General features: G+C 41.8%; 1 protein-coding gene across 1 annotated transcript in view; it reads right to left on the reverse strand.

Annotated features, from left to right (window-relative positions):
• LOC115158565 (BMP/retinoic acid-inducible neural-specific protein 3) overlaps positions 1–3094 on the reverse strand; it is a 62486-nt gene extending 59392 nt beyond the window's left edge. The window contains exons 1-2 of the mRNA XM_029707668.1: positions 2511–3094; positions 1732–2060 (exon numbers count right to left, since the gene is read on the reverse strand). Of these exons, the coding sequence (XP_029563528.1) occupies positions 1732–2006 (275 nt within the window). The 5' untranslated portion in view covers positions 2007–2060; positions 2511–3094. The remainder of the gene's footprint in view (positions 1–1731; positions 2061–2510) is intronic.
• Positions 3095–26551: the final 23457 nt, after the last annotated feature.

A 26551-nucleotide genomic window follows, 5' to 3' on the forward strand; every position in this document is an offset into this window, starting at 1 on the left:
ATCAAACTCAAAAAGCGAGACAAATTACAGTCATAACATCACTATATGCACCCAACATTATATATAGCTCTAATACAGAAAAAGCAATGCTTTTGATGACATCATGAATAATCAAACAGGGCTGCAACTCACACAGAGACATAACAGTACCGGCACAGAATAATGCGACCCGCAACAGCCACACTGCGCACCCAATTTATGGTAGCCCACACCATCACTATCACCAATAGTGACAAAAGTCAGTGACACAAAGCATGTGACACCTATTCTCGTGGTCCTGAAAAGACAGCAACCGTAATACCTGCACAATCCATGTAGGAGCGCTCACTTTTTATAAAACATAGGCCTATATAGCACGGCGATAGGAAGACAGCAGTCACTCAGCAAAATGATCAAATCATCCCATACACTGACATTTTTTTGCAAGTCAAAATTTGATTGGTTGATTCCACTGTCAATCCAGAATTCTGCTCTAATACAGTTGAATGGCAAAGGTATTGAGGGGGTTTGTTAATCTGGCAAGGGTTACCCCGGTGGGAGGAGTTTAAACCGGGTGAAAAGTGATTGCACTCGTTTTGGATCCGGGCTGCCTCCCGGGTGTGAGCCAGGTGCCTCGCTCTGGCCGACAGCGAAGTCAGCTCAAAACAAAAGTGACATAATTAAGCATGTGTGATGAGTAGGATTCTGTGTTTTCACATGAAAAGTGATTGCTTTTGATTAAAATGCTTTACATGCATTGCCAACGAAAACGAGTTTAAAAATTCTAACATTTATTTTTATGGCACAACATAACAGCTCAAAATAACTATCGCTTGCACAGGAGAAGGGAGAGCTTATCTTACATATCACAGTCCTTAATAAGGGATGACATTCACTGAGGTGTTGAAATTCTAAGATACTATTGCCCTTTCTCTTCCAGAGTCAGCAGGTGTAGCTCTGTGCTGAGAGTCACCAGCAGGGGGGAGTAAGGCACAGAGAGAGAGAGAGAGAGAGAGAGAGAGAGCGAGAGAGCGAGAGAGCTAACACTTTCACAGTCCTCTTGACTCCCTTTCCCTGGTTCTGACTGAACAGGTCACTGAAGCACTGGAGAGAGAGCGAGAGAGAGAGAGAGCAGCGTTACATTCCCCATCTGTGCCTGGCCGTGTCACCTCAGCCGGCAGCCAAACGCCACTGTGTGTCAGTCAGGACCCTTTAGCTGGTATCATCCACTATGCTTTTCCAGCAATCCCATGCCCGATAACATCACACACAAACACACCAGGGACACACACATGCAAAATCACACACACGCCTTGCACGAAAATTGAAAAAAAAAATCACAATAAACACTATAGGTATGGACAGGTGACAAAGACGACAACACTCACTACAGCAAACAACCCCAGTATTCATCCACCTGACCTTGCCAGCAGTCAGTGCAGTACATGTTATTGATGAAGAACACTGGTTGTGAGCTGCGATATATTTGGCCACTCTGCCAGACTTTGCAAACTGCCTTGTCCTTCCTGTTCTTTTGAAACTAGAAATGCCAGCTGTAAGGCTAAACCCCTCTGCTTCGTAACACACACACACACTGGCAATCTCACCTGTATCAATGTCATCTGTAGAGGTATCTCTAAACCATAGAGTTGATCTTACTCTGAACCTTGCTACTCAACAAACTTTCGATGATCTCAACAGTCTCTCTAAACCCTGCAGCCATCTTTACTTAAGCCATGCAGACAGACTCACCTGTATATCTTGTACTTGGTGGTGAATCCTTGCTGGTAGCGCTCCGTAAAGTCAGAAAACTCCTGGGAGTGATGAAAGGGCCCTTTGTCAGACAGGAGCCAGGCGAAGGGCCCCGTGGCTTCGCTGGAGCCCCCTGCCCCTGTAGACGCCCCAGCTCCTGCCCCGGCCCTGCTGGCCACCGCCCCTACCACCCAGCACTGTAGGAGGCTTAGAGCTGTACACTCCCATAGAACCATCAGAGCCACCCGTCTAACAGTGATACACCGGCCGCTCATGCTTCCCCCGCACCCGACGACTCCTCATTCTCCCCAAACTTCTCTCCCCTTGTCCTGAACGATAGGAGGGAGACAGACAGAATGGTTAGATGTTAGAGAAGGGGATGAGTGTGTGAGTTTTGTAATTAGAGTAATAACCAGAGGCTAACATGTCACCACAGTGTGTGTGTGAGTGAGAGAGATACTGTGCTTGTGTCATCACAGTGAAATACTGTAGGTACCAGGAGATTGTCATTTCTTGACCTTCCATTAGCTAGGCAACCTGACTATTTTACAATAGGTCTTTTCCAAAAAAAGATTATATCCTGAATGAACACTATGCGATTTAAATACTATAGTGTAGTGTGTATTGTATATTATGTATACGTTTTCCAATCAATAAACAACCAAATTAATATGATAATGTAAATAGTATTTTAAACACAGGTGTCAAATTGTCTACAATTAATATGCTATTGTATTGTTACACATTCGTGGTAGAACATTAGTAGAAAGCCATTTTACCTGATTCTGCTAACGGTGTGGTACTAAGCTTATCGGTGAAGTTATTGTTACTATTTCGCCCCAGCGGATCTTCTGAGTGGACCGTAAAGTTGTGATCAGCCCAATGCATTAGAGAACTCACATGGGAAGGAGACCCAACTGGATAAACCTCCGTTTACCGGGTCAGACGATCATACGCTATAAATCACGGCCACGGGAAGTTAAAAAATAGTGACTGAGCGACATCCACCTGAATGGCTGGAGCTCCCTCTTACCGCATCATACCTCCAGTGGGTAGGCTACACTCGATTATGTAAAATCCAAATGAAGGAGAAGGCAACAGCGCACCGGAAAGAGACGAACAAGGACGCGCTGCTCATTCAGCTGGAGGAAAAATAATTGCCACCTTCCAGGTGAATTTTCTGTTGTTTTTTTCCGAGGGAAAATAAGTTGTTTATGATGTTCCTCAGAAGAAAAAACACAATGCAGAAATAGGTGGTTGCTTTCCCCTCAACGTCAAAAAAGCCAAATGATCCTCTTTTCTAACTGAGACGCACTTGGAGCACTGCGCACTCGAGTGCGATGCTCTCTTGTACTCCAGTCAGTGTGGTGGCATGTATCAGAGTGATATTCGCTGGTTTGCTCTCGAGCACGGTTAAAATGTCAAATTTATTCCCAAACCGAGCCCACCCCACTCCCCATTGGCTGAATGGAGATAAGAGAGGCAGGGTTTAGGTCTGGCTGTATAATGGTATGGATGGTCAAGAGATTACCTAGAGAATTGGCTCTTCACTTCTGTCAGAATAAATCAGGGGCCATTTGTCGAAAACAAATATTTGAGAGGCACAACATCTGACTATAGGCGACACATCTTATATCGGCTAAATGTTTGTCGTAGGTTATTGGGCTATGCTGATTGTAATGTTGTCTCAGCCCTTGAAAGCTTGAAAGACACCATTCGTTTATTTTACAAAAAATGTGGAGTTTCAGATCCAAGTTAATCTTGAAGGGAGGAAAATACCTTGCAGGACAAAACAATTACATAACAAATCATCAATTTGGCTTGGGCCATTAAGGTTACATGCTCCATGCAAAAGACAAAAAATAACATATATATTTTTTTACATTTTAGTCATTTAACAGACGTTCTTATACAGAGCGGTTTACAGTAGTGAGTGCATACAGTAGTGAGGGCTTCCAAGACGGTCTTGTTATCTGTGGTGATTTGTGAAAAAGGCGTCATTTCCGGTCACAACTTGCAGACTTGTTTATTGATCTAGGTTAGGCAAAACTTAACATGGCGGTGTTCGCCTTAGCGATCTGACTGGAACAAAGACCTCCTCCATTCCTGTCATTATTGAAAGAGATTGTGATATCTCACATCTCAAAATAGGGCTACTTAATGTTAGATCCCTCACTTCCAAGGCAGTTATAGTCAATTAACTAATCACTGATCATAATCTTGATGTGACTGGCCTGACTGAAACATGGCTTAAGCCTGATGATTTTACTGTGTTAAATGAGGCCTCACCTCTTGGTTACACTAGTGACCATATCCCCTGCACATCCCGCAAAGGCGGAGATGTTGCTAACATTTACGATAACACATTTCAATTTACAAAAAAAGAAACAACTGCGTTTTCGTCTTTTGAGCTTCTAGTCATGAAATCTATACTCAATCACTTTTTATAGCTTCTGTTTACAGGCCTCCTGGGCCATATACAGTGTTCCTCAATGAGTTCCCTGAATTCCTGTCGTACCTTGTAATCATGGCATATAATAAACATTTTTGGTGAGTTTAATTTTCACATGGAAAAGTCCACAGACCCACTCCAAAAGGCTTTCGGAGCCATCATCGACTCAGTGGGTTTTGTCCAACATGTCTCTGGACCTACTCACTGCCACAGTCATAATCTGGACCTAGTTTTGTCCCGTGGAATAAATGTTGTGGATCTTAATGTTTTTCCTCATAATCCTGGACCACCATTTTATTACGTTTGCAATCGCAACAAATAATCTGCTCAGACCCCAACCAAGGATCATCAAATGCTGTGCTATAAATTTGCGGACAACCCAAAGATTCCTAGATGCCCTTCCAGACTCCCTCCACCTACCTAAGGATGTCAGAGTACAAAAATTGGTTAACCACCTAATTGAGGATCTCAATTTAACCTTGTGTAATACCATAGATGCAGTTGCACCCCTAAAAACAAACAACATTTGTCATAAGAAACTAGCTCCCTGGTATATAGAAAATACCCGAGCTCTGAAGCAAGCTTCCAGAAAATTGGATCGGAAATGGCGCTACACCAAACTGGAGGTCTTCCGACTAGCTTGGAAAGACAGTACCGTGCAATATCGAAGAGCCCTCACTGCTGCTCGATCTTCCTATTTTTCCAACTTAATTGAGGAAAATAAGAACAATCCAAAATGTATTTTTGATACTGTCGTAAAGCTAAGTAAAAAGCAGCATTCCCCAAGAGAGGATGGCTTTCACTTCAGCAGTGATAAATTCATTAACTTCTTTGACAAAAAGATCATGATCATTAGAAAGCAAATTACGGACTACTCTATAAATCAGCGTATTCCTCCAAAGCTCAGTTGTCCTGAGTCTGCACAACTCTGCCAGGACCTAGGATCAAGGGAGACACTCAAGTTTATTAATACTGTATCTCTTGACACATTGAAGAAAATAATCATGGCCTCTTAACCTTCAAGCTGCATACTGGACCCTATTCCAACTAAACTACTGAAAGAGCTGCTTCCTGCCCTCCTATTTTGAACATAGTAAACGTCTCTCTATCCACCAGATGTGTACCAAACTCACTAAAAGTGGCAGTAATAAAGCCTCTCTTGAAAAAGCCAAACCTTGACCCAGAAAATATAAAAAACTATCAGCCTATATCGAATCTCCCATTCCTATCAAAAATGTTTGAAAAAGCTGTTGCGCAGCAACTCACTGCCTTCCTGAAGACAAACAATGTATACGAAACGCTTCAGTCTGGTTTTAGACCCCATCATAGCACTGCACTTGTGAATGGAGTAAAACACCTTTTAATGATGTCAGACCGAGGATCTGCATTTGTCCTCATGCTCCTAGACCTTAGTGCTGCTTTTGATACCATCGATCACCACATTCTTTTGGAGAGATTGGAAACCCAAATTGGTCTACACGGACAAGTTCTGGCCTGGTTTAGATCTTAACCTGTTGGGGCTAGGGGGCAGTATTTGCACGGCCGGATAAAAAACGTACCCGATTTAAACTGGTTACTACTCTTGCCCAGTGGAATCGCGTGGCGCGAAATACAAATACCTCAAAAATGCTATAACTTCAATTTCTCAAACTTATGACGATTTTACACCATTTTAAAGACAAGACTCTCGTTAATCTAACCACATTGTCCAATTTCAAAAGGCTTTACAGCGAAAGCAAAACATTAGATTATGTCAGGAGAGTACCCTGCCAAAAATAATCACACAGCCATTTTCAAAGCAAGCATATATGTCACAAAAACCAAAACCACAGCTAAATGCAGCACTAACCTTTGATGATCTTCATCAGATGACACTCCTAGGACATTATGTTATACAATACATGCATGTTTTGTTCAATCAAGTTTATATTTATATCAAAAACCAGCTTTTTACATTAGCATGTGATTTTCAGAACTAGCATACCCACCGCAAACTTCCGGGGAATTTACTAAATTACTCATGATTAACGTTCACAAAATACATAACAATTATTTTAAGAATTATAGATACAGAACACCTTTATGCAATCGCGGTGTCAGATTTTAAAATAGCTTTTCGGCGAAAGCACATTTTGCAATATTCTGAGTAGATAGCCCGGCCATCACGGCTAGCTAATTTGACACCCACCAAGTTTGGCCCTCACCAAACTCAGATTTACTATAAGAAAAATTGGATTACCTTTGCTGTTCTTCGTCAGAATGCACTCCCAGGACTTCTACTTCAACAACAAATGTTGTTTTGGTTCCAAATAATCCATAGTTATATCCAAATAGCTCCGTTTTGTTCGTGCGTTCAAGACACTATCCAAAGGGGGATGCACGAGCGCATTTCGTGACAATTTTTTTAAAAATATTCCATTACCGTACTTCGAAGCATGTCAAACGCTGTTTAAAATCAATTTTTATGCAATTTTTCTCGTAAAATAGCGATAATATTCCAACCGGGCGACGTTGTATTCATTCAAAGGCTGAAAGAAAAAAATTGAGAATTCTCATGAACGCGGATCTCCAGTGTCACTGTCCCCAGCCTGACCACTCACAAATTATCCTGCTGTTCTTCGCCCAGAGACAGGAGACACATCATTCCACTTTCTGGAGACTTCTGAGATCCAATGGAAGCCTTAGAAAATGTCACGTTACAGCAGAGATGCTGTATTTTCGATAGAGATGCAACAGAAGGATAACAAATTGTCAGACAGGGCACTTCCTGTATGGAATCTTCTCAGGTTTTGGCCTGCCATATGAGTTCTGTTATACTCACAGACACCATTCAAACAGTTTTAGAAACTTTAGAGTGTTTTCTATCCAAATCGACTAATTATATGCATATTCTCATTTCTGGGCAAGAGTAGTAACCAGTTTAAATCGGGTATGTTTTTTATCCGGCCGTGCAAATACTGCCCCCTAGCCCCAACAGGTTAAGGTCCTGGAGTGGCCTAGCCAGTCTCCAGACCTTATTCCCATAGAAAATCTGTGGAGGGAGCTGAAGGTTCGAGTTGCCAAACGTCAGCCTCGAAACCTTAATGACTTGGAGAACATCTGCAAAGAGGAGTGGGACAAAATCCCTCCTGAGATGTGTGCAAACCTGGTGGCCAACTAGAAGAAACGTCTGACCTCTGTGATTGCCAACAAGGGTTTTGCCACCAAGTACTAAGTAATGTTTTGCAGAGGGGTCAAATACTTATTTCCCTCATTAAAATGCAAATCAATTTATAACATTTTTGACATGCATTTTTCTGGATTTTGTTGTTGTTATTCTGTCTCTCACTGTTCACATAAACCTACCATTTAAATTATAGACTGATCATTTCTTTGTCAGTGGGCAAACGTACAAAATCAGCAGGGGATTAAATACTTTTTTCCCTCACTGTACGCTATGGTCACAAGACGCAGGCCTCCTTACTGTCCCTAGAATTTCTAAGCAAACAGCTGGAGGCAGGGCTTTCTCCATTTTTATGGAATAGTCTGCCTATCCATGTGAGAGACGTAGACTCGGTCTCAACCTTTAAGTCTTTATTGAAGACTCATCTCTTCAGTAGGTTCTATGATTGAGTGTAGTCTGGCCCAGGAGTGTGAAGGTGAACGGAAAGGCACTGGAGCGACGAACCGCCCTTACTGTCTCTGCCTGGCCGGTTCCCCCCCTCCACTGGGATTTTCTGCCTCAAACCTTATTACAGGGGCTGAGTCACTGGCTTACTGGTGCTCTTCCATGCCGTCCTTGGGAGGGGTGCATCATTTAAGTGGGTTGAGTCACTGACGTGATCTCCCTGTCCGGGTTAGCGCCTCCCCTTGGGTTTGTGCCGTGGGGGAGATCTTCTTGGGCTATACTCGGCCTTGTCTCAGGATGGTAAGTTGATGGTCGAAGAGATCCCTCTAGTGGTGTGGGGGCTGTGCTTTGGCAAAGTGGGTGTGGTTATATCCTGCCTGTTTGGCCATGTCCGGGGGTATCGTCTCCCGACTCCTCCTGTCTCAGCCTCCAGCATTTATGCTGCAATAGTTTATGTGTCGGGGGGTTAGGGTCAGTCTGTTATATCTGGAGTATTTCTCCTGTCTTATCCGGTGTCCTGTGTGAATTTTAAGTATGCTCTCTCTAATTCTTTCTTTCTCTCTCTCAGAAGACCTGAGCCCTAGGACCATGCCTCAGGACTACCTGGCCTGATGACTCCTTGCTGTCCCCAGTCCACCTGGTCGTGCTGCTGCTCCAGTTTCAACTGTTCTGCCTGCGGCTATGGAACCCTGACCTGTTCACCGGACGTGCTACCTGTCCCAGACCTGCTGTTTTCAACTCTCTAGAGACAGCAGGAGCGGTATAGATACTCTGAATGATCAGCTATGAAAAGCCAACTGACATTTACTCCTGAGGTGCTGCCCTGTCATCTATGAACATTTGAACATCTTGGCCATGTTCTGTTATAAAGGACCTCGGCGTTACTCTGGACCCTGATCTCTCTTTTGAAGAACATATCAAGACTGTTTCAAGGACAGCTTTTTTCCATCTACGTAACATAGCAAAAATCAGAAACTTTCTGTCCAAAAATGATGCAGAAAAATTAATCCATGCTTTTGTTACTTCTAGGCTGGACTACTGCAAGGCTCTACTTTCCGGCTACCCGGATAAAGCACTAAACAAACTTCAGTTAGTGCTAAATACGGCTGCTAGAATCCTGACTAGAACCAAAAAATGTGATCATATTACTCCAGTGCTAGCCTCCCTACACTGGCTTCCTGTTAAGGCAAGGGCTGATTTCAAGTTTTTACTGCTAACCTACAAAGCATTACATGGGCTTGCTCCTACCTATCTTTCCGATTTGGTCCTGCTGTACATACCTACACGTACGCTACGGTCACAAGACTCAGGCCTCCTAATTGTCCCTAGAATTTCTAAGCAAACGGCTGGAGGTAGGGCTTTCTCCTATAGAGCTCCATTTTTATGGAATGGTCTGCCTACCCATGTGAGAGACGCAGACTCAGTCTCAACCTTTAAGTCTTTACTGAAGACTTATCTCTTCAGTAGGTCCTATGATTAAGTATTGTCTGGCCCAGGAGTGTGAAGGTGAACGGAAAGTCTGGAGCAACGAACCGCCCTTGCTGTCTCTGCCTTGCCGGTTCCCCTCTCTCCACTGGGATTCTCTGCCTCTAACCCTATTACAGGGGCTGAGTCACTGGCTTACTGGTGTTCTTCCATGCCGTCCATGGGAGGGGTGCGTCACTTGAGTGGGTTGAGTCACTGACGTGGTCTTCCTGTCTGGGTTGGCGCCCCACCCCTTGGGTTGTGCCGTGGCGGATCTTTGTGGGCTATACTCGGCCTTGTCTTAGGACGGTAAGTTGGTGGTTGGAGACATCCCTCTAGTGGTGTGGGGGCTGTGCTTTGGCAAAGTGGGTGGGGTTATATCCTGCCTGTTTGGCCCTGTCCGGGGGTATCATCGGATGGGGCCACAGTGTCTTCTGATCCCTCCTGTCTCAGCCTTCAGTATTTATGCTGCAGTAGTTTATGTGTCGGGGGCTAGGGTCAGTCTGTTACATCTGGAGTATTTCTCTTGTCTTATCCGGTGTCCTGTGTGAATTTAAATATGCTCTCTCTAATTTCTCTTTCTCTCTTTGTTTCTTTCTCTCGGAGGACCTGAGCGCTAGGACCATGCCTCAGGACTACCTGGCATGATGACTCCTTGCTGTCCCCAGTCCACCTGGCCATGCTGCTGCTCCAGTTTCAACTGTTCTGCCTGCGGCTATGGAACCCTGACCTGTTCACCGGACGTGCTTGCTGCACCCTCGACAACTACTATGATTATTATTATTTGACCATGCTGGTCATTTATGAACATTTTAACATCTTGACCATGTTCTGTTATAATATCCACCCGGTACAGCCAGAAGAGGACTGGCCACCCCTCATAGCCTGGTTCCTCTCTAGGTTTCTTCCTAGATTTTTGGCCTTTCTAGGGAGTTTTTCCTAGGGAGTTTTTCCTAGCCACCGTGCTTCTTTCACATGCATTGCTTGCTGTTTGGGGTTTTAGGCTGGGTTTCTGTACAGCACTTTTGAGATATCAGCTGATGTACGAAGGGCTATATAAATAAATTTGATTTGATTATAATCTCCACCCGGCACAGCCAGAAGAGGACTGGCCACCCCTCATAGCCTGGTTCCTCTCTAGGTTTCTTCCTAGGTTCCGGCCTTTCTAGGGAGTTTTTCCTAGCCACCGTGCTTCTACACTTGCATTGCTTGCTGATTGGGGTTTTAGGCTGGGTTTCTGTATAGCACTTTGTGACCTCAGCTGATGTAAGAAGGGCTTTATGAATAAATTTGATTGATTGATTGATACATTTTTATACTTTTTGTACCGGTCAATGTGGAAATGAAGCACAACCCTGACGTTGCAAGCGCCTTGCTATACTAACTGAGCCACAAGGGAACTAACATATCAAGTTACAATAAATTAATCAGACAATTATAATGAAACTTCAAACACTAAAATTCCAACCTGTTCTGAAAATATTATTGTTTGTTGGCGCCAAAATTCGTCTGTCCAAACAGGAAGTGGCAAACCTCGGTTTCGAGATTCCAAGGACATTAGTAGAGGATGTCCCAGAGTTCAATCCAGGGGAGAATGACTGCTCCTTCTTATTGAATCAATGTAAATTCAAGGCCAAATGCAGTAAGACTATTATTTAATGTTTCATCAAATATTGTTTTAATATATTTTTGGGATACCTATAGGGGTCATACATTTTTTTATAAAATAGGTAAATTAGTATGACCATTTTAAAACAATTTCATATGTTAGCTTAGTAACCAGCCCTGGCCTTTTGACCGTCACAGAGAAAGGAACATTTACAATCTTGGTGGTCAATTTTCGTGTAAATAAAACATTTTTTGAAGCCATTCATGGAACCAATAACTGCTTCTAATACACCAGATGTGTTCTTGAACCGATTTTTAAAAAATCACACACTGAAGAAGTTATACGGATAATTTAGTTGCTAATGGCAGCCTGCAGTAACCCTGTCGGCCTTCAACTTGAGTTTCTCAATAAGAGGTGCCAGCACTGAGCTAGTCTGCAACGTCACTTCCTGGAATAGCTCAAACTGTGCATGAGATGCCATCTTAAACAACTTCATTTGGGTTCAATGCAATATTTAGTCTTCACATAGGAATGAATGGTGTCACGTGATCGGTGGCTTTGTCCATTCATTAATACAGTCATTGGTTTAAATCAAGTATAGCAGCCTATGCCACTTCCTGTTTGGACAGAGACTACGGATGAGATTTGGCGCCAACTAACAATTCTAATTTCAATGATTTACAATAATGATTGCATGATTTGCAAAAATTAAGCTATTATAGTTGATAAAACAACATGTAATTATAAATACGTAAGAAAGATAACAATGAGATGTGCCGAGGATCCAATTGTCAAAATAAAGGCGCTGGTAGACCTTTCCCGACTAGGCACCAAAAAAATGATATGAAAAAGACCATGGAATAATGTTCATGGGGGTGGATGGATTATGTGAGCAGTGCATATGCCTACAATACACAGGTAAGAGAATACAAACATGTTATCTGATGTGTGTCGGCATGATGCAACTACAAAAATGGTTGCATCACCTGAAAATTGTTGGCTAGCAATGATCAACAACCAATTTGACAGAGCTTGAAGAATTTGGAAAATAATCATGGGAAAATGTTACAAAATCCACATGCAGAAGGCTCTTAGAGACTTACCCAGAAAGACGTACAGCTGTAATCACTGCCAAAGGTAATTCTAACATGTATTGACTTAGGGGGTTCCTGTCATTTACTGTCACAAACTCAGATACCTCCTACGCCTCGACCTGTTGCTTCAGCCTGTGTCGGAAGTTTTATTTTTGTATTGTTCATAATTGTTTGTGTCAACACCGGCTACCAACTAGCTACCAACTAGCTAGCTGGCTAGCTGGGTTGCAATGGAGACCGCTTCACCTGGAATAGCTAACGAAAGTTTCCAGCACAGTAGAAGCTGTGTTTATTACGCTCTTGTCCGGGACAATATTGACTATCCAGCGTTCCAATGCAGCAATTGTTTCATGTGGAGGAATACAGGGAGGAGGTGGCTATGCTTAGCAAGCAAATCTCAATTCTGAGCATACATATGGGGAAAACGCAAATTTGAACTTTCTCGTTCTCAACTTCTGTGACTGGGTGCCGCTCGGGCCTGATAGATGTTTCCCCGCCTTGTCATCTGTCCCTATCCAAATGGCCTGTGCTACCTGGAACTTGCCTGCCAAGGAAGTCGTCTCTATCTGCTTCTCCTCCTCCATCTAGTAGTGGAGTAGACGGAGAACAGCAAGAAGACTATTCCAACCAGGGCTGGTCCCATGTCACATGTCGTGGAAACCGAAGGCAGCGGCATACTGCTAAGCGGACAGGAGTGACTGGGAGACGGTCGGAGCAGATTGACATAAGGAATAGCTTCGCTGCACTGGTGCCTGATCTACCTGCGCCTTCATCGCTGGGATTGCCTGTGTCTACGAAGGCTGTGCTGACTCCGACAACGCTGACTCCAGCAGGGGCTTCGCTGTTGAGTTCGTGTCCTTTCCCTCAGTCTGGATCTGACGGGGCACTGCCTGCTGTGGGAGGTTTGGACCTATCGCCGGGAGCAGCAGGTGTACACTATCCTGCTTCCCGTGGGCCCGTGAAAGGTTCAATGAATTGTGTGAGGTGTAGGAATGGGCAGATTCACAACACTATCAACGAAGCAGGTAATACAAGCTCTAGTTTTGCCGCACATGGACTACTGTTGAGACGTGTGTGCAGGTGCCACAAAGAGGGACCTCGGAAAATTATAATTGGCTCAGAACAGGACATCACTGCTGGCCCTTAAATGTACATGGAGAGCTAGCATAAATACTATGCATGTAAGTCTCTCATGTCTCAAAGTGGAGGAGAGATTTACTTCATCATTACTTGTTTTTGTAAGAAGTGTTGACATGCTGAATGCACAGTGATGTCCGTTTAAACTACTAGCACACAGCTCGGACACCCATGCATACTCTACAAGACATGCCACAAAAGGTCTCTTCACAATCCCCAAGTCAAGAACAGACTATGGGAGGTGCTGTAAGGTTCTGGGTGTAGTGGGTGCGAAGTCAGGCGCAGGAAGCACAGAGTACAGGGTAGTGCTTTATTGCACAAACGGCGAACATAAGCCACCCCACTAAGAATACAGGGCGCACACAAAACAAAATGCGCCAAACACTGGGGACTGAAACAGTCCGGAGAAAACCCACGACCGAAACACCTGAGACACGAGCGTGCACAGATGCCACATAAAACAATCCCGCACACAGAGCAGGCGGGCCTACTGGCTAAAATAACCCGACTAATCAGCCTAAACCAAAACAGGTGAAACCAATAAACAGAAAGGGGAAAAAAGGGAATCAGTGGCAGCTAGTAGGCTGGTGACTACAACCGCCGAGCACCACCCGAGCAGGAAGGGGAGCTACCTTCGGTAGGAGTCATGACAGGTGCACAGTATTACATAGAGCCATGGCTCCATTGAACTCTATTTCACACCAGGTAACTGATGCAAGCAGTAGAATCGGATTTAAAAAAACAGATAAAAACACACCTTATGGAACAGGGTACACACATACACATGGATGTTGTATTGTACATTTGTGATAGTGCAGTAGTGGCCTGAGGGAACACACTAAATGTATTTGGTAAAGTGTAATGTAAAGTAATTTCAAGTACTATTTTAAACTGTATGAAACTGTCTTAATGTTGCTGGACCCCAGGAAGAGTAGCTGCTGCCTTGACAGCAGCTAATGGGGATCCTTAATAAATACAAAAAAATATTTGTTTTATTTTTCATACATTTTTTCAAAGAATAGAATTTGTTTTCCACTTTGACATTACATAGTATTTTGTGTAGATAGTTGTCAAAAAAATAAAAAATAAATACATTTTAATTCCACTGTGTAACAACACAATTTAGAAAAGGTCAAGGGGTATGAATACTTTTTGAAGGTGCTGTATATGAGTTTTATGATATGGAAATGTGAAGTGCACATTTGGACTGGTGCTTGGCTTGCTTGTATGACATACATGTTTTTGTATTTTTTATCAGCCTCAGCATCTCATCTATCAAAATACACTGAGTCCTCATAATTTACAGCATTTCCCTCACTCAGACAACAAATGTGCAAAAGTTGCCCAATTAGCGGGAGGGATGGGGGCAACTTCTTGTCACGCACGGTGCTCAAGTTCAGAACAGCTGTCAGTCAAAACTCACACAGAGCTGTGAAGTGGAGAACCTGAGCTCTGACATCATGTATAGTTTGTTACTGTACAGCTACTGCATTCCAATGTAGGTGTCCAAATCTGCCATTTTCAACTGTATACGGGTATCAGTGTAAAGGGCTACACAAAACATATTTTTCTATAATAACACCAGTGACCAGTAACACCAGTGACGGTAACACCAGTAACAAATCTGCAGACAAGATGGCATGGCTAAGATGGCGGCCACAGTAGCTCAAACCACACTTCTTAAACTGTAAATAAAACACCTAATCGTGTGATTTGATCAATTATTTTAATGAAATGTCCTTTCACCTTATTATAAATGGTGCAAAACCAGTGACAGATCTTAAAGCCTCACATGAAATCATCAGATTGATAACGTATGAAGATCGAGTGCAGACCCACCATGTTATTTTCAAAACAGCCCTACCTCCAATGAACCTTTGACCCAGGAAGAAATTGTGAAGGATGTTGCATTGGTGGTTTTTATAAAGGGTAACATCAGCAACATGTAATTGAGGGACAGCTATTCCCTGTAAATTATTTATAATACTGGATGATATTTTAATTTTTCTTCTCTAAGGGGTATTCAATGTCTGTTATATTACATTTGTACCCATGTAGGCCTACCAATAGGTGCCCTTCTTTGCAAGGCATTGGAAAACCTCCCTGGTCGTTGTGGTTGAATCTGTGTTTGAAGTTCACTGCTCGACTGAGGGACCTTACAGATAATTGTATGTGTGGGGTACAGAGATGAGATAGTCATAAAAAATTGTGTTAAACACTATTATTTAGTCCGTTTTACTCCTCAACTTATTTAGGCTTGGCAAAACAAAGGGGTTGAATACTTATTGACTCATGACATTTCAGCTATTCATTTTTTATTAATTTGTAAACAATTCGAAAAACATAATTCCACTTTGGCATTATGGGTTATTGTGTGTGTGTGTGTGTGTGTGTGTAGGCCAGTGTCAAAAAATCTCAATTTAATCAGTTTTAAATTTAAGCTGTTACACAACAAAATCTGGAAATTGTCAATGGGTGTAAAGTCACTGTAATATACAGTGTCAACGTTTATGATCACTATGTTTGATGTACAATTATAAGATGGCATGGTGTTATACTCTGGGTTGTCCTGAACAGAATGAGCCTGTGTTTGTTGTATTGTGAAGAAAAGTCGCCGTGGACCACGCATCTGAATGCACTCATGACTCCATTATATGCATGCCAAAATGACCATCAGCTGCTTTTAATTGCCTTGTGAAAGCCTAACACTTTAATATCGGATTTTATAATTTAGCTAGTCATGCTGGGAATACAAGCTTTCATATTATGGCCATCTGACCCAGATTGCGATTTATGATGCACCGTTTTTGGGTTGCGTAAAAAACAACAGTAATTGTGTTTTAGGAAGGGATGCAGGGTGGTTTTCCAAACAAAACAACTACAATTGTGCTTGCTCTAGTTTCACAGTTAGGAGAGCAATTATAATTACTGTGCACACTTTGGAGAGGTGTGTGGCCACGTTGATACACCAGGTAGACATCTCACTCAAACCTTTGTATGTTTTTGTCTTATGTTGCGCCTACCCCAAATTCTCCAAGAATATTCTTATCATGTTACTGAATGTATCCAGAGTATTTTGTTATCAACAATCTGGTAAAAAGTACAGTAAATGTAAAATGCACATCAAATCAACAATGTAATATTTGGATTCAGTCTTGTGCCAGGCGAACTGTTGTGTCCTCAAATTTAGTCAAAACATTTTACCATGATCTCCAAATGGTTCACTTTTCATTTCTACCATGGTTATGCATTTGCTTTTCATATTTCTTCTGTAAGAATATAGGCAAATTCCCATGAGTGTAAGGGCTTAAAGTAAATTGTTACAAATATATATTTTTTATCATTAACCATTTCTGTCTTTGATTATATATTCAAATTAAATAGTTAATTACATTCTGGAAAGCCTCAGTTGTCAATAAAATATACAGTTGGAGTTGGAAGTTTACATACACTTAGGTTGGAGTCATTAAAACTATTTTTTCAACCAATTCACAAATTTCTTGTTAACAATCTATAGTTTTGGCAAGTCGGTTAGGACAGCGTGCATGACATAATTTTTCCTACAATTGTTTACAGACAGATTATTTCACTTATAATTCACTGTATGACAAATCCAGTGGTTCAGAAGATTACAAACACTTAGTTGACTGTGCCTTTAAAATAGAAAATTCCAGAAAATTATGTCATGGCTTTAGAAGCTTCTGATAGGATGATTGACACCATTTGAGTCAATTAGAGGTGTACCTGTCGATGTATATCAAGGCCTACCTTCAAACGCAGTGCCTCTTTGCTTGACATTGTGGGAAAATCAAAAGAAATCACCCAAGACCTCAGAAAAAAATTGTAGATCTCCACAAGTCTGGTTCATCCTTGGGAGCAATTTCCAAACACCTGAAGGTACCACATTCATCTGTACAAACAATAGTACGAAAGTATAAACACCATGGGACCACGCAGCCGTCATACCCCTCAGGAAGGAGACGCATTCTGTTTCCTAGAGATGAAGGTACTTTGGTGCGAAAAAGTACAAATCAATCCCAGAACAACAGCAAAGGACCTTGTGAAGATGCTGGAGGAAACAGGTACAAAAGTATCTATATCCACAGTTAAACGAGTCCTATATCGACATAACCTGAAAGGCCACTCAGCAATGTAAAAATGTAAGGAAGAAGCCACTGCTCCAAAACCGCCATAAAAAAAATCCAGACTACGGTTTGCAACTGCACATCGGGACAAAGATCATACTTTTTTGAGAAATGTCCTCTGGTCTGATGAAACAAAAATAGAACTCTTTGGCCATAATGACCATTGTTATGTTAGGAGGAAAAGGGGGGATGCTTGCAAGCCAAAGAACACCATCCCAACCCTGAAGCACGGGGGTGGCAGCATCATGTTGTGGGGGTGCTTTGCTGCAGGAGGGACTGGTGCACTTCACAAAATAGATGGCATCATGAGGATGGAAAATGATGTGGACATATTGAAGCAACATCTCAAGACATCAGTCAGGAAGTTAAAGCTTGGCCGCGAATGGGTCTTCGAAATGGACAATGACCCCAAGCATACTTCCAAAGTTATGGCAAAATGGCTTAAGGACAACAAAGTCAAGGTATTGGAGTGGCCATCACAAAGCTCTCACCTCAATCCCATAGAACATTTGTGGGTAGAAGTAAAAAAGCGTATGCGAGCAAGGAGGCCTACAAACCTGACTCAGTTACATCAGCTCTGTCAGGAGGAATGGGCCAAAATTCACCCAACTTATTGTGGGAAGCTTGTGGATGGCTACCCGAAACATTTGACCCAAATTAAACAATGTAAAATCAATGCTACCAAATACTAATTGAGTGTATGTAAACTTCTGACCCACTGGGAATGTGATGAAAGAAATAAAAGCCGAAATAAATAATTCTCTCTACTATTATTCGGACATTTCATATTCTTAAAATAAAGTGGTGATCCTAACTGACCTATGACAGGGAATTTTTACTAGGATTAAATGTCTGGAATTGTGAAAAACTGAGTTTAAATGTATTTAGCTAAGGTGTATGTAAACTTCCGACTTCAACTGTAGGTAACATGTGACAAAAAGGCAACACAATATTTAAAAAAATAAAAAAAAATATTAAGCTGTCATTTATGTTGATTTACAATGTTTATGGGTTAACTTTTATCTCACTAAGTGTTGGTAAAAAAATGTAAAAATATATATATATAGGTCAAAAAGCCAAATATTTTTGTAGAACAACCTATCAAATCAAATCAAATTGTATTCATCAAATGCTTTGTAAACAACAGGTGTAGACTAACAGTGAAATGCTTACTTACGTGCCCTTCCCAACAATGCAGAGAGAAAGGAAATCGAGAAATAATAAAAAAGTGAAATCGGTAATAATAAATACAGAACGAGAAACTATAACTTGGCTACAGTGGTTCCTCCTTTAAAAGTTGCGAGCTTGCACCGCGGGACTTAGAGGTACCCAGCGTCACGGCTTCATTGCTCCAGACCACCACAAGGGGGAGTTAAAGCAGTCATTATGCATTTGGGTCCCAAAGTTTTTATATGACCAATCATATTGAGTGGTTCCAATGACGAATTCTGACACAAGCCACCCGTCTCTGGGTGAAGATGGCTGACAAAATGTACAACTGAGAGGAATATGTTCATGTAGAGTAAAACGTTTGTTCATATTTTTCTGTCATAAAGTTAATTGACAAAAATCTCTATTTAGCAAGTTATCTGACTAGAAAACATTAGCCAGCTAGCTAGTGATGGGAGAATACATTTGTAATTTGTGTTGTTTAATATTTTAGGGACTCCTGAGAAAACCAGGCTGTCATCTTGAGAAACAGTGGATGTAAAGAATCTGGCTAGCTAAAGCATTAACTGCAAATTGAATGTACAATTGTGTAAGCTTGCCTTGCAATACAGCTGAGTTAACATAGCTAACTATTTACTTGCTTATTGTGTAGTGGAGGATAAAAATAACTGTATGCCTATGGATGTGTAGCTAGCTACAGTATGTAGCCGATCTGTGTATGGACCCTAAAACGTTTGCTATGGATATTAGTTCAGAACCTATCTATGAACCTCAGCTATCATAGTTGTTGTATCAAATTCAAGTCTTAATGGAATTAATGAAGCCTATGTGTAACCGGTGTGAAATGGCTAGCTAGTTAGCGGGGTGTGCGCTAATAGCGTTTCAATCGGTGACGTCACTTGCTCTGAGACCTTGAAGTAGTTGTTCCCCTTGTTCTGCAAAAGCCGTGGCTTTTGTGGAGCGATGGGTAATGATGCTTCGAGGGTGGCTGTTGTTGATGTGTGCAGAGGGTCCCTCGTTCGAGCCCTGGTAGGGGCGAGGAGAGGATACGGAAGCTAAACTATTACATATGGATAGAGTAGAATATCATAACTTTATTATGCTAAGGATGCAAGTCCTATATACATGTACTGTAGTTATTACCACGCATGAGATTCCCACATTGTAGCCTGTACATTGAATATATTCACTGATCATGTACTCTTCCTTGGCAAATGAAGGTGCGGTTCAGGTATGAATCTCTGAGACATTCTTTTTCAGTCATATCAAACTCCATTATTTGAATGACGTTGTGTCTGCATGTATGAATTACAATTACACACTTCAACAGTGTTTACCACTCCTGCTCCTGGGACATCAATGATTACACATTGTAACTATGCAATAGACTACAAACATGATTGATTTGTAATTCATTTATACAAAAACAAACTATGCATATCGAACTCCCTTCATCTGCATTAATCTGAGGACACAGGATAGTATTTTAATTTCAACCAGTGGAGAATATAAAACGCTTTATTGAAAAAAGTTATTTATCCAGGTGTTATAAATACATAATAAATGCATTATAATTATGATAATTGTAATATTATAAATACAAGTTCAATCTGTACTTCAATGCACATATGGTGTGCATTATAAAACGAGGAAGAAAGATGAGGTAGGGAGAGAGGTGTAGGAGACAGAAAGGGAAAGAGGTAAGAACAGCGGCAGACAGCATATGATTAATGAATTACAGTGCTACCCTAATATTCTCAGTTCATCACAATTGCGGTGTCTCCTAACCAACCTTGGGCCCCCAGTTGGCCCGAAGGTTATCTTAAGAGTGGGTGAGGTGGCGATGACGGGACTGGCTTTCTCTGTACTGTATGTGACGCAGACACCTATCAGAGTGTACCTGAAACATTTAAATATAGAGGGCTATGTGTCTCACGAATTGGTTATTGCAAGGCTAACCCCCAGAGAAATCATGACTTGGCAGCAACAGATAGTCCAGTGAAAATGTCTGTGGTTATGTGGTGTAAATCTGAAAATTTGTTTTTTTTAATTAATGCATGCGAGACAGGTTCCATGTTAAACAAGACAGGCAGAGATGGAGAAAAAGAACACAGAACAGTTTAATTACCTCTGATTATGGACACTTTTGCAGGCAATAAAGCTTCCACAGCCTGTTCCTCGGACAGTGAACGTCTGGCAATATCTAGATTTTCGACCCCTTGATCAGCTTGCTCTCTGAAAGTAAAGAAAACAGCTTATTTTTTATAGACATGAAAACAATAACTGAGATATGACCGTTCAATCTAAAGCAGCAGATGTCATTTTTAGGATACGTCAATACAGCCCAGTGCTGCTTACCTGAGATGCCATCTTCGTAGGTGTCTGCTTTGACTTCCTTTGTGTCGAAAAAGTTGCTTTCAGAATAATCATTTTGATTGAAAATAAAAAAGGTTTTGCTCTCGACAAAAAGACAAATGTACCTCCATAGCATATAACAATTTGCCTGTGAATAACCACAACTTCATACAAATGTGCTACTGTATGCAGAATTCTTGACGCACAACCGAAGATGCTGCCATATCCTGCAAGCATTCCCACAGGAGAGACACTCAGGAGCAGAATTATGATTCGTAGAAGAGGGAAAGGAATGAGATGGGAACAACAATTTGTTGCAAATTGGGGAGGGGGGCTAATAGCTGAACAATAGACTTTTCAACTACTAAAGAATATTCTAATAGCAGAGCTAGGTGTGAACCCCCCTATCACAGACCAGATTTGCCCTAACGACCATGGGGTAGCTTGCTATTCAATGTTATAAAGTATTGACTTTTCAAATAACTTACCTTACACGTTATGTTGGCTGACAATTTGTTAGCTACGCTGTCCTTACGAACCACATAGCATATCATTACAGCAGTATGTACCGGTATGTTAGCTAGCTACCTAATGTTAGTAATTATACATCAAACTTGCCAGTATATTAACTATAGGCTATCTAACTACCCAACGTTTATTGACTTGATTATTCTCATCATTCTAAATGGTATAGTCGTTGTGCTTTCTCAATGGACATTCGGGTGCATTCATAAATTCATTCTGGCTATCTATAGGCTGGACAATAGGACGAGTCAACATTCACCCAAGGCTGAAAAAAGGCATAAGAACGTTGGCTAAACTGGAACACTAGCGTGAGCCCATAGCACATTAATGGAATTGAATGTTTGCAGAGCCTGTTTGACTGGAGTGATGCTTAGAATTCAATTTTTTTATTTTACCACTACATTCTGTTCGTCGGACAAAACTGTAAAAAAACTACTTGTGTAGAAAGTAAACATCCGCACCTCGATTGGGTCAACTATGCTTATGTCTGCGTAACGACAAAATAGGGAAAAAATAAAAACTTTGACTATTTCTGGTCTAGCGATCGATGACAAACGAGCTCGCTGCCCAGACTTAAATCATTACAAAGAGGAGATTCTCCTGATTAAAATGGTGCCCGTGTAACATTTTTGCTTCCGTCCCTCTCCTCGCCCCTATCTGGGTTTGAACCAGGGACCCTCTGCACACATCAACAACAGCCACCCTCGAAACATCGTTACCCATCGCTCCACAAAAGCCACGGCCCTTGCGGAGCAAGGGTATCAACTACTTCAAGGTCTCAGAGCGAGTGACGTCACCAAGTGAAACACTATTAGCGCACACAAAACAATGTGGGGAGCTCAGTGTTCCAAGGGCAAAAAGTATTTTGGGGCTAGCATTTGATGACAACCGAGTTAGCTGCCAGGCTTGCATAATTAGAAAGAGGAGATTATCATGGCTAAAGTGGCGTCCGAATTGAATTTTTTTTAAATATACACATTTTGAGATATTTGGCGAAATAGACAGACATGCCTGTATTTCCCCCATCGGAAACAATGGGAAGACCGCAGAGTTCCAATATTATTTTTGTTGTTTAGATTTTAACTATAAAGCAACATGAACCGGTCTCATTGCCAACCTTAGCGAAGCAGGCATTGTGACGTTGAACAATAAGCTGGGAATAGAACATTCGGAAGGCGAGTTGGTGACACGGTGCTCAATAGAACTAATAGGAGCTGGCAGGGTAAAAAATGCATTAAAATAAGGCCTGTTTTTTCACGGTTACTTAAAAACGACAGCAAGCAGCTGGGAAATATGGTCATATTATGAAACTGGGCTCCACTGCGGATGCAATGAACTAGTTTGTAACAGAAAATAACATTGTTAAAAATTGGATGTCCAGCCTACTATCTACACGGATTTCAGAGCACTCCCGTCTGAGTGTACCAGAGGACAGAATATCAGAGAACAGTAGCCTAATAAACAAATAACCACATTTCGTTATTAAAATAAAGATAAAAAATACTCTTTCAAAATGCAGATGTTGATTTAGTTATGGATCCATAATGAATTACTATGGGAATAAATATCACTGATTGACAGAAATATTGTAACAAAGTTGTCTAATGAAGGCAAACAATTTAGAATCCTCCAATCCTGTAGCCTACTCCCAACAATCACGTTGTACAGCGCCATATTTTCTATTCCATCCTAACAGAAACACTTAGGGTTTCGTTTTTCATTTTTCTCTGAATGTAAACACCATAATATTAATCAAATTAATGAAGCCAAATTTCTTAAAATCAATCCCACATACTATGTTATTACAAAAAAGGTTTTAAATTCTCTGGTGATGCCAATACATAATACTATCAAATGCTTCTCAAAACTGCCCTCTGGTGGTAAAACTAGCAATAACTTGCAGTAACAGAAGAAATGGCTGAGAATTAAATAACGTGCCAGAGAAAGCTGCAGCAGCACGCAGGGTGTGCCGCAGTATGACGCAACTTTTAAAGGAGAAACCACTGTATATACATAGGGTACCAGTATTAAGTCGATGTACAGGGGTACGAGAAAATTTAGGTAGATTTGTAGAGTACATATAACTAGGAATAAAGTGACATATAACAAACGGTAGCATTAGCGTATGTGATGAGTCAAAAAGTTATTGCAAAAAGGGTCAATGCATATTGTCTGTGTAGCTATTTAGTTGACTATTTAACTAACTATATAGCAGTCTTATGGCTTGTGGGTATAAGCTGTTCAGGGTCCTGTTGCTTCCAGACTTGGTGCATTGGTACCGCTTACCGTGCAGTAGCAGAGAGAGGAGTCTTTGACAATTTCTAGGTCCTTTCTTTGACACCGCCTGGTATAGAGGTCCTGGATGGCAGGGAGCTCGGCCCCAGTGATGTTCTGGGTCGTACGCACTACCCGCTGTAGCGCCTTGCTGTTGGATGCCAAGCAGTTGTCATACCAAGCGGTGATGCAGCCAGTCAAGATGCTCTCAATGGTGCAGCTGTGGAACTTTTTCAGGATCTGAGGACCCACGCCAAATCTTTTCAGCCTACTGAGGGGGAAGAGGCATTGTCGTGCACTCTTCACGACTGTGTTGGTGTGCCTGTACCATGATAGATCCTTAGTGATGTGGACACCGAGGAAATTGAAGCGCTCTACCCGCTCCACTACAGCCCTCAGTTTCCTGTAGTCCACGATCAGCTCCTTTGTCTTGCTGACATTGAGGGAGAGGTTGCTGTCCTGGCCATAGCCGTGGGAAGTTGGGGTGCTAAGCCTGAAAAATCTGAATTAAAACAAAATATATATAATTTTTTCTTTACAAAAGTAGTGAACTGTGCCTTTACTAGTCCTGTATTAACGACTGATATAGCTGTCTTAAGCATGGGCAAAACATTTTTTTTACCCTCTGTTTAACCAATTTGAAAATAGTGCATTTTATACAAACTCCACATGTGCACGGACCATGGACCAAAATCAATCCATTCTAACTTTGTGACTGTTCTCCATGGATTCGTCTGGCTTCTCCCTTAAGCCCTATGATGATGATGATGATGATGATGAGCAGAGGAAGAGGAAGATTGATGATGATAGATCTTTATGGTTGATATCATCATGACACCACTTTGGTATATCTACAGGCCTATGTTATTCACACCTAATTTGAAAGCTAATCCAGGTCTCAGACAGTAATCTACCTCTGCTATTCCTCTGAATTGATGCGTTTGACACTGAGCATGTCACACGGAGGTAGAGCAGAAGGGAAAGTCATATAATGCATTCCTGCAGACGATCAAAAGAAGATTGCATTAGAAAACCAACACTATTGAGTCATGATGAGATGTGTTTGCTGTGTTGTTCATAGAAGAGTTGATATCCCAAGACCCAGTCTCAAGAAAGACTGAAAGACTGAGTCGATTCCCCACCATGTCATCAGCTCTCAGGAGGTTGAGCTCATGGAAACATAATTCTAACTCTTAAAGTTGTGCCTTCTCTCCAATCCTCTGTAATGAGAGTAAAGACTTCAGATACCCCTTAAACGATCATCTTAAACGATTATAGGGAGTCATCTCCCTAAAATGGTGCCGGAGCAGAAGGCAGTTTTACGTTCCCCCAAACGATTGTGTTTTTTTGTTTGTTTATCTGCGTTGTTTGTAACTTATTTTTTGACAAATTTTGTATATAATGTTGCCGCTACCGTCTCTAATGAACAAAAATAACTTCTAGACATCAGGACTGCCATTACTCACCACGGACTAGCAAAATCCTTTTGCTTTTTTCACTACTCTGACGAGCCCGAGGCGGAGGATATACGGCTCCCTCGGGAACAGGCCCCGAGCCCCGTGATCTGCGTGAAGAGGAGGCGGAGAAAAAGAGGCCGGAGAGCGGGCTGCCTGCTGAGAAGTCGAAGTCGATCGAATAAACCCCCACTTCCCTCCCTTCTGCTAGCAAATGTGCAATTTTTGGCCAATAAAATTGACGAGTTACTCTTAAGATTAAACTACCAACGTGACATTAAAAACTGTAGCATCTTATGCTTCACCGAGTCGTGGCTGAACGACGACAACATCAACATACAGCTGGCTGGTTATACGATGTACCGGCAGGATAGAACAGCGGCGGCGGTCTATGTATTTTTGTAAACAACAGCTGGTGCACGATATCTAAGGAAGTCTCAAGCTATTGCGATATCTAAGGAAGTCTCAAGCTATCTCATGATAAGCTGTAGACCACACTACCTACCGAGAGTGTTTTCATCTGTATTCTTTGTAGCTGTTTACATACCACCACGGTCAGAGGCTGGCACAAAGATAGCATTGAATGAGCTGTATTCCGCCAAAAGCAAACAAGAAAACATTCTTCCAGAGGCGGCGCTCCTAGTAGCTGGGAATTTCTATCAGCATGTTAAATGTGCAACCAGAGGGAAAATAAGTCTGGAGCACCTGTACTCCACACACAGAGACGCATACAAAGCTCTTCCTCGCCCTCTATTTGGCAAATCTGACCATAATTCCATCCTCCTAATTCCTGCTTACAAGCAAAAATTAAAGCTGTAAGCACCAGTGACTAGATCAATAAATAAATGGTCAGATTCTAATCTACAGGACTGTTTTGGTAGCACAGAATGGAATATGTTCCGGGATTCCTCCAATGGCAATGAGGAGTACACCACATATGTCATTGGCTTCATCAATAAGTGCATCGATGACGCCTTCCCCACAGTGACCCAACCAAAAGCCATGGATTACAGGCAGCATCCGCACTGAAGTAAAGACTAGAGCTGCCGCTTTCAAGGAGCGGGACTCTAAACCGGAAGCAACCTGTTGGAGCTAGGGGGCAGTATTTTCACGGCCGGATGAAAAACGTACCCAATTTAAACAGGTTACTACTCTGGCCCAGAAAATAGAATATGCATATTATTAGTAGATTTGGATAGGAAACACTCTGAAGTTCCGAAAACTGTTTGAATGGTGTCTATGAGTATAACAGAACTCATATGGCAGGCAAAAAACCTGAGAAAAATGTAATCAGGAAGTGGGGGAAACTAGAAATGTAGTTTTTCTTTTGAATCCCTTGAAAAACTACAGTGACATAGGATTTACGTTGCACCTCCTAACTCTTCCATTGGCTGTCAACAATCTTGAGGAACTGGTTTCATTCGTCACCTGTTACCGGGCAGAAAATTATGGCTCAGTCACTCACTGGCCAGTCTGAGGACAGGTGTCTTATGACGCGAGTGCACGTGGCTTCGTTGTTTTTTATTTTTGTTCT

Source organism: Salmo trutta, chromosome 22 (assembly GCF_901001165.1).
Source record: "Salmo trutta chromosome 22, fSalTru1.1, whole genome shotgun sequence".
Lineage (NCBI taxonomy): Eukaryota > Metazoa > Chordata > Actinopteri > Salmoniformes > Salmonidae > Salmo > Salmo trutta.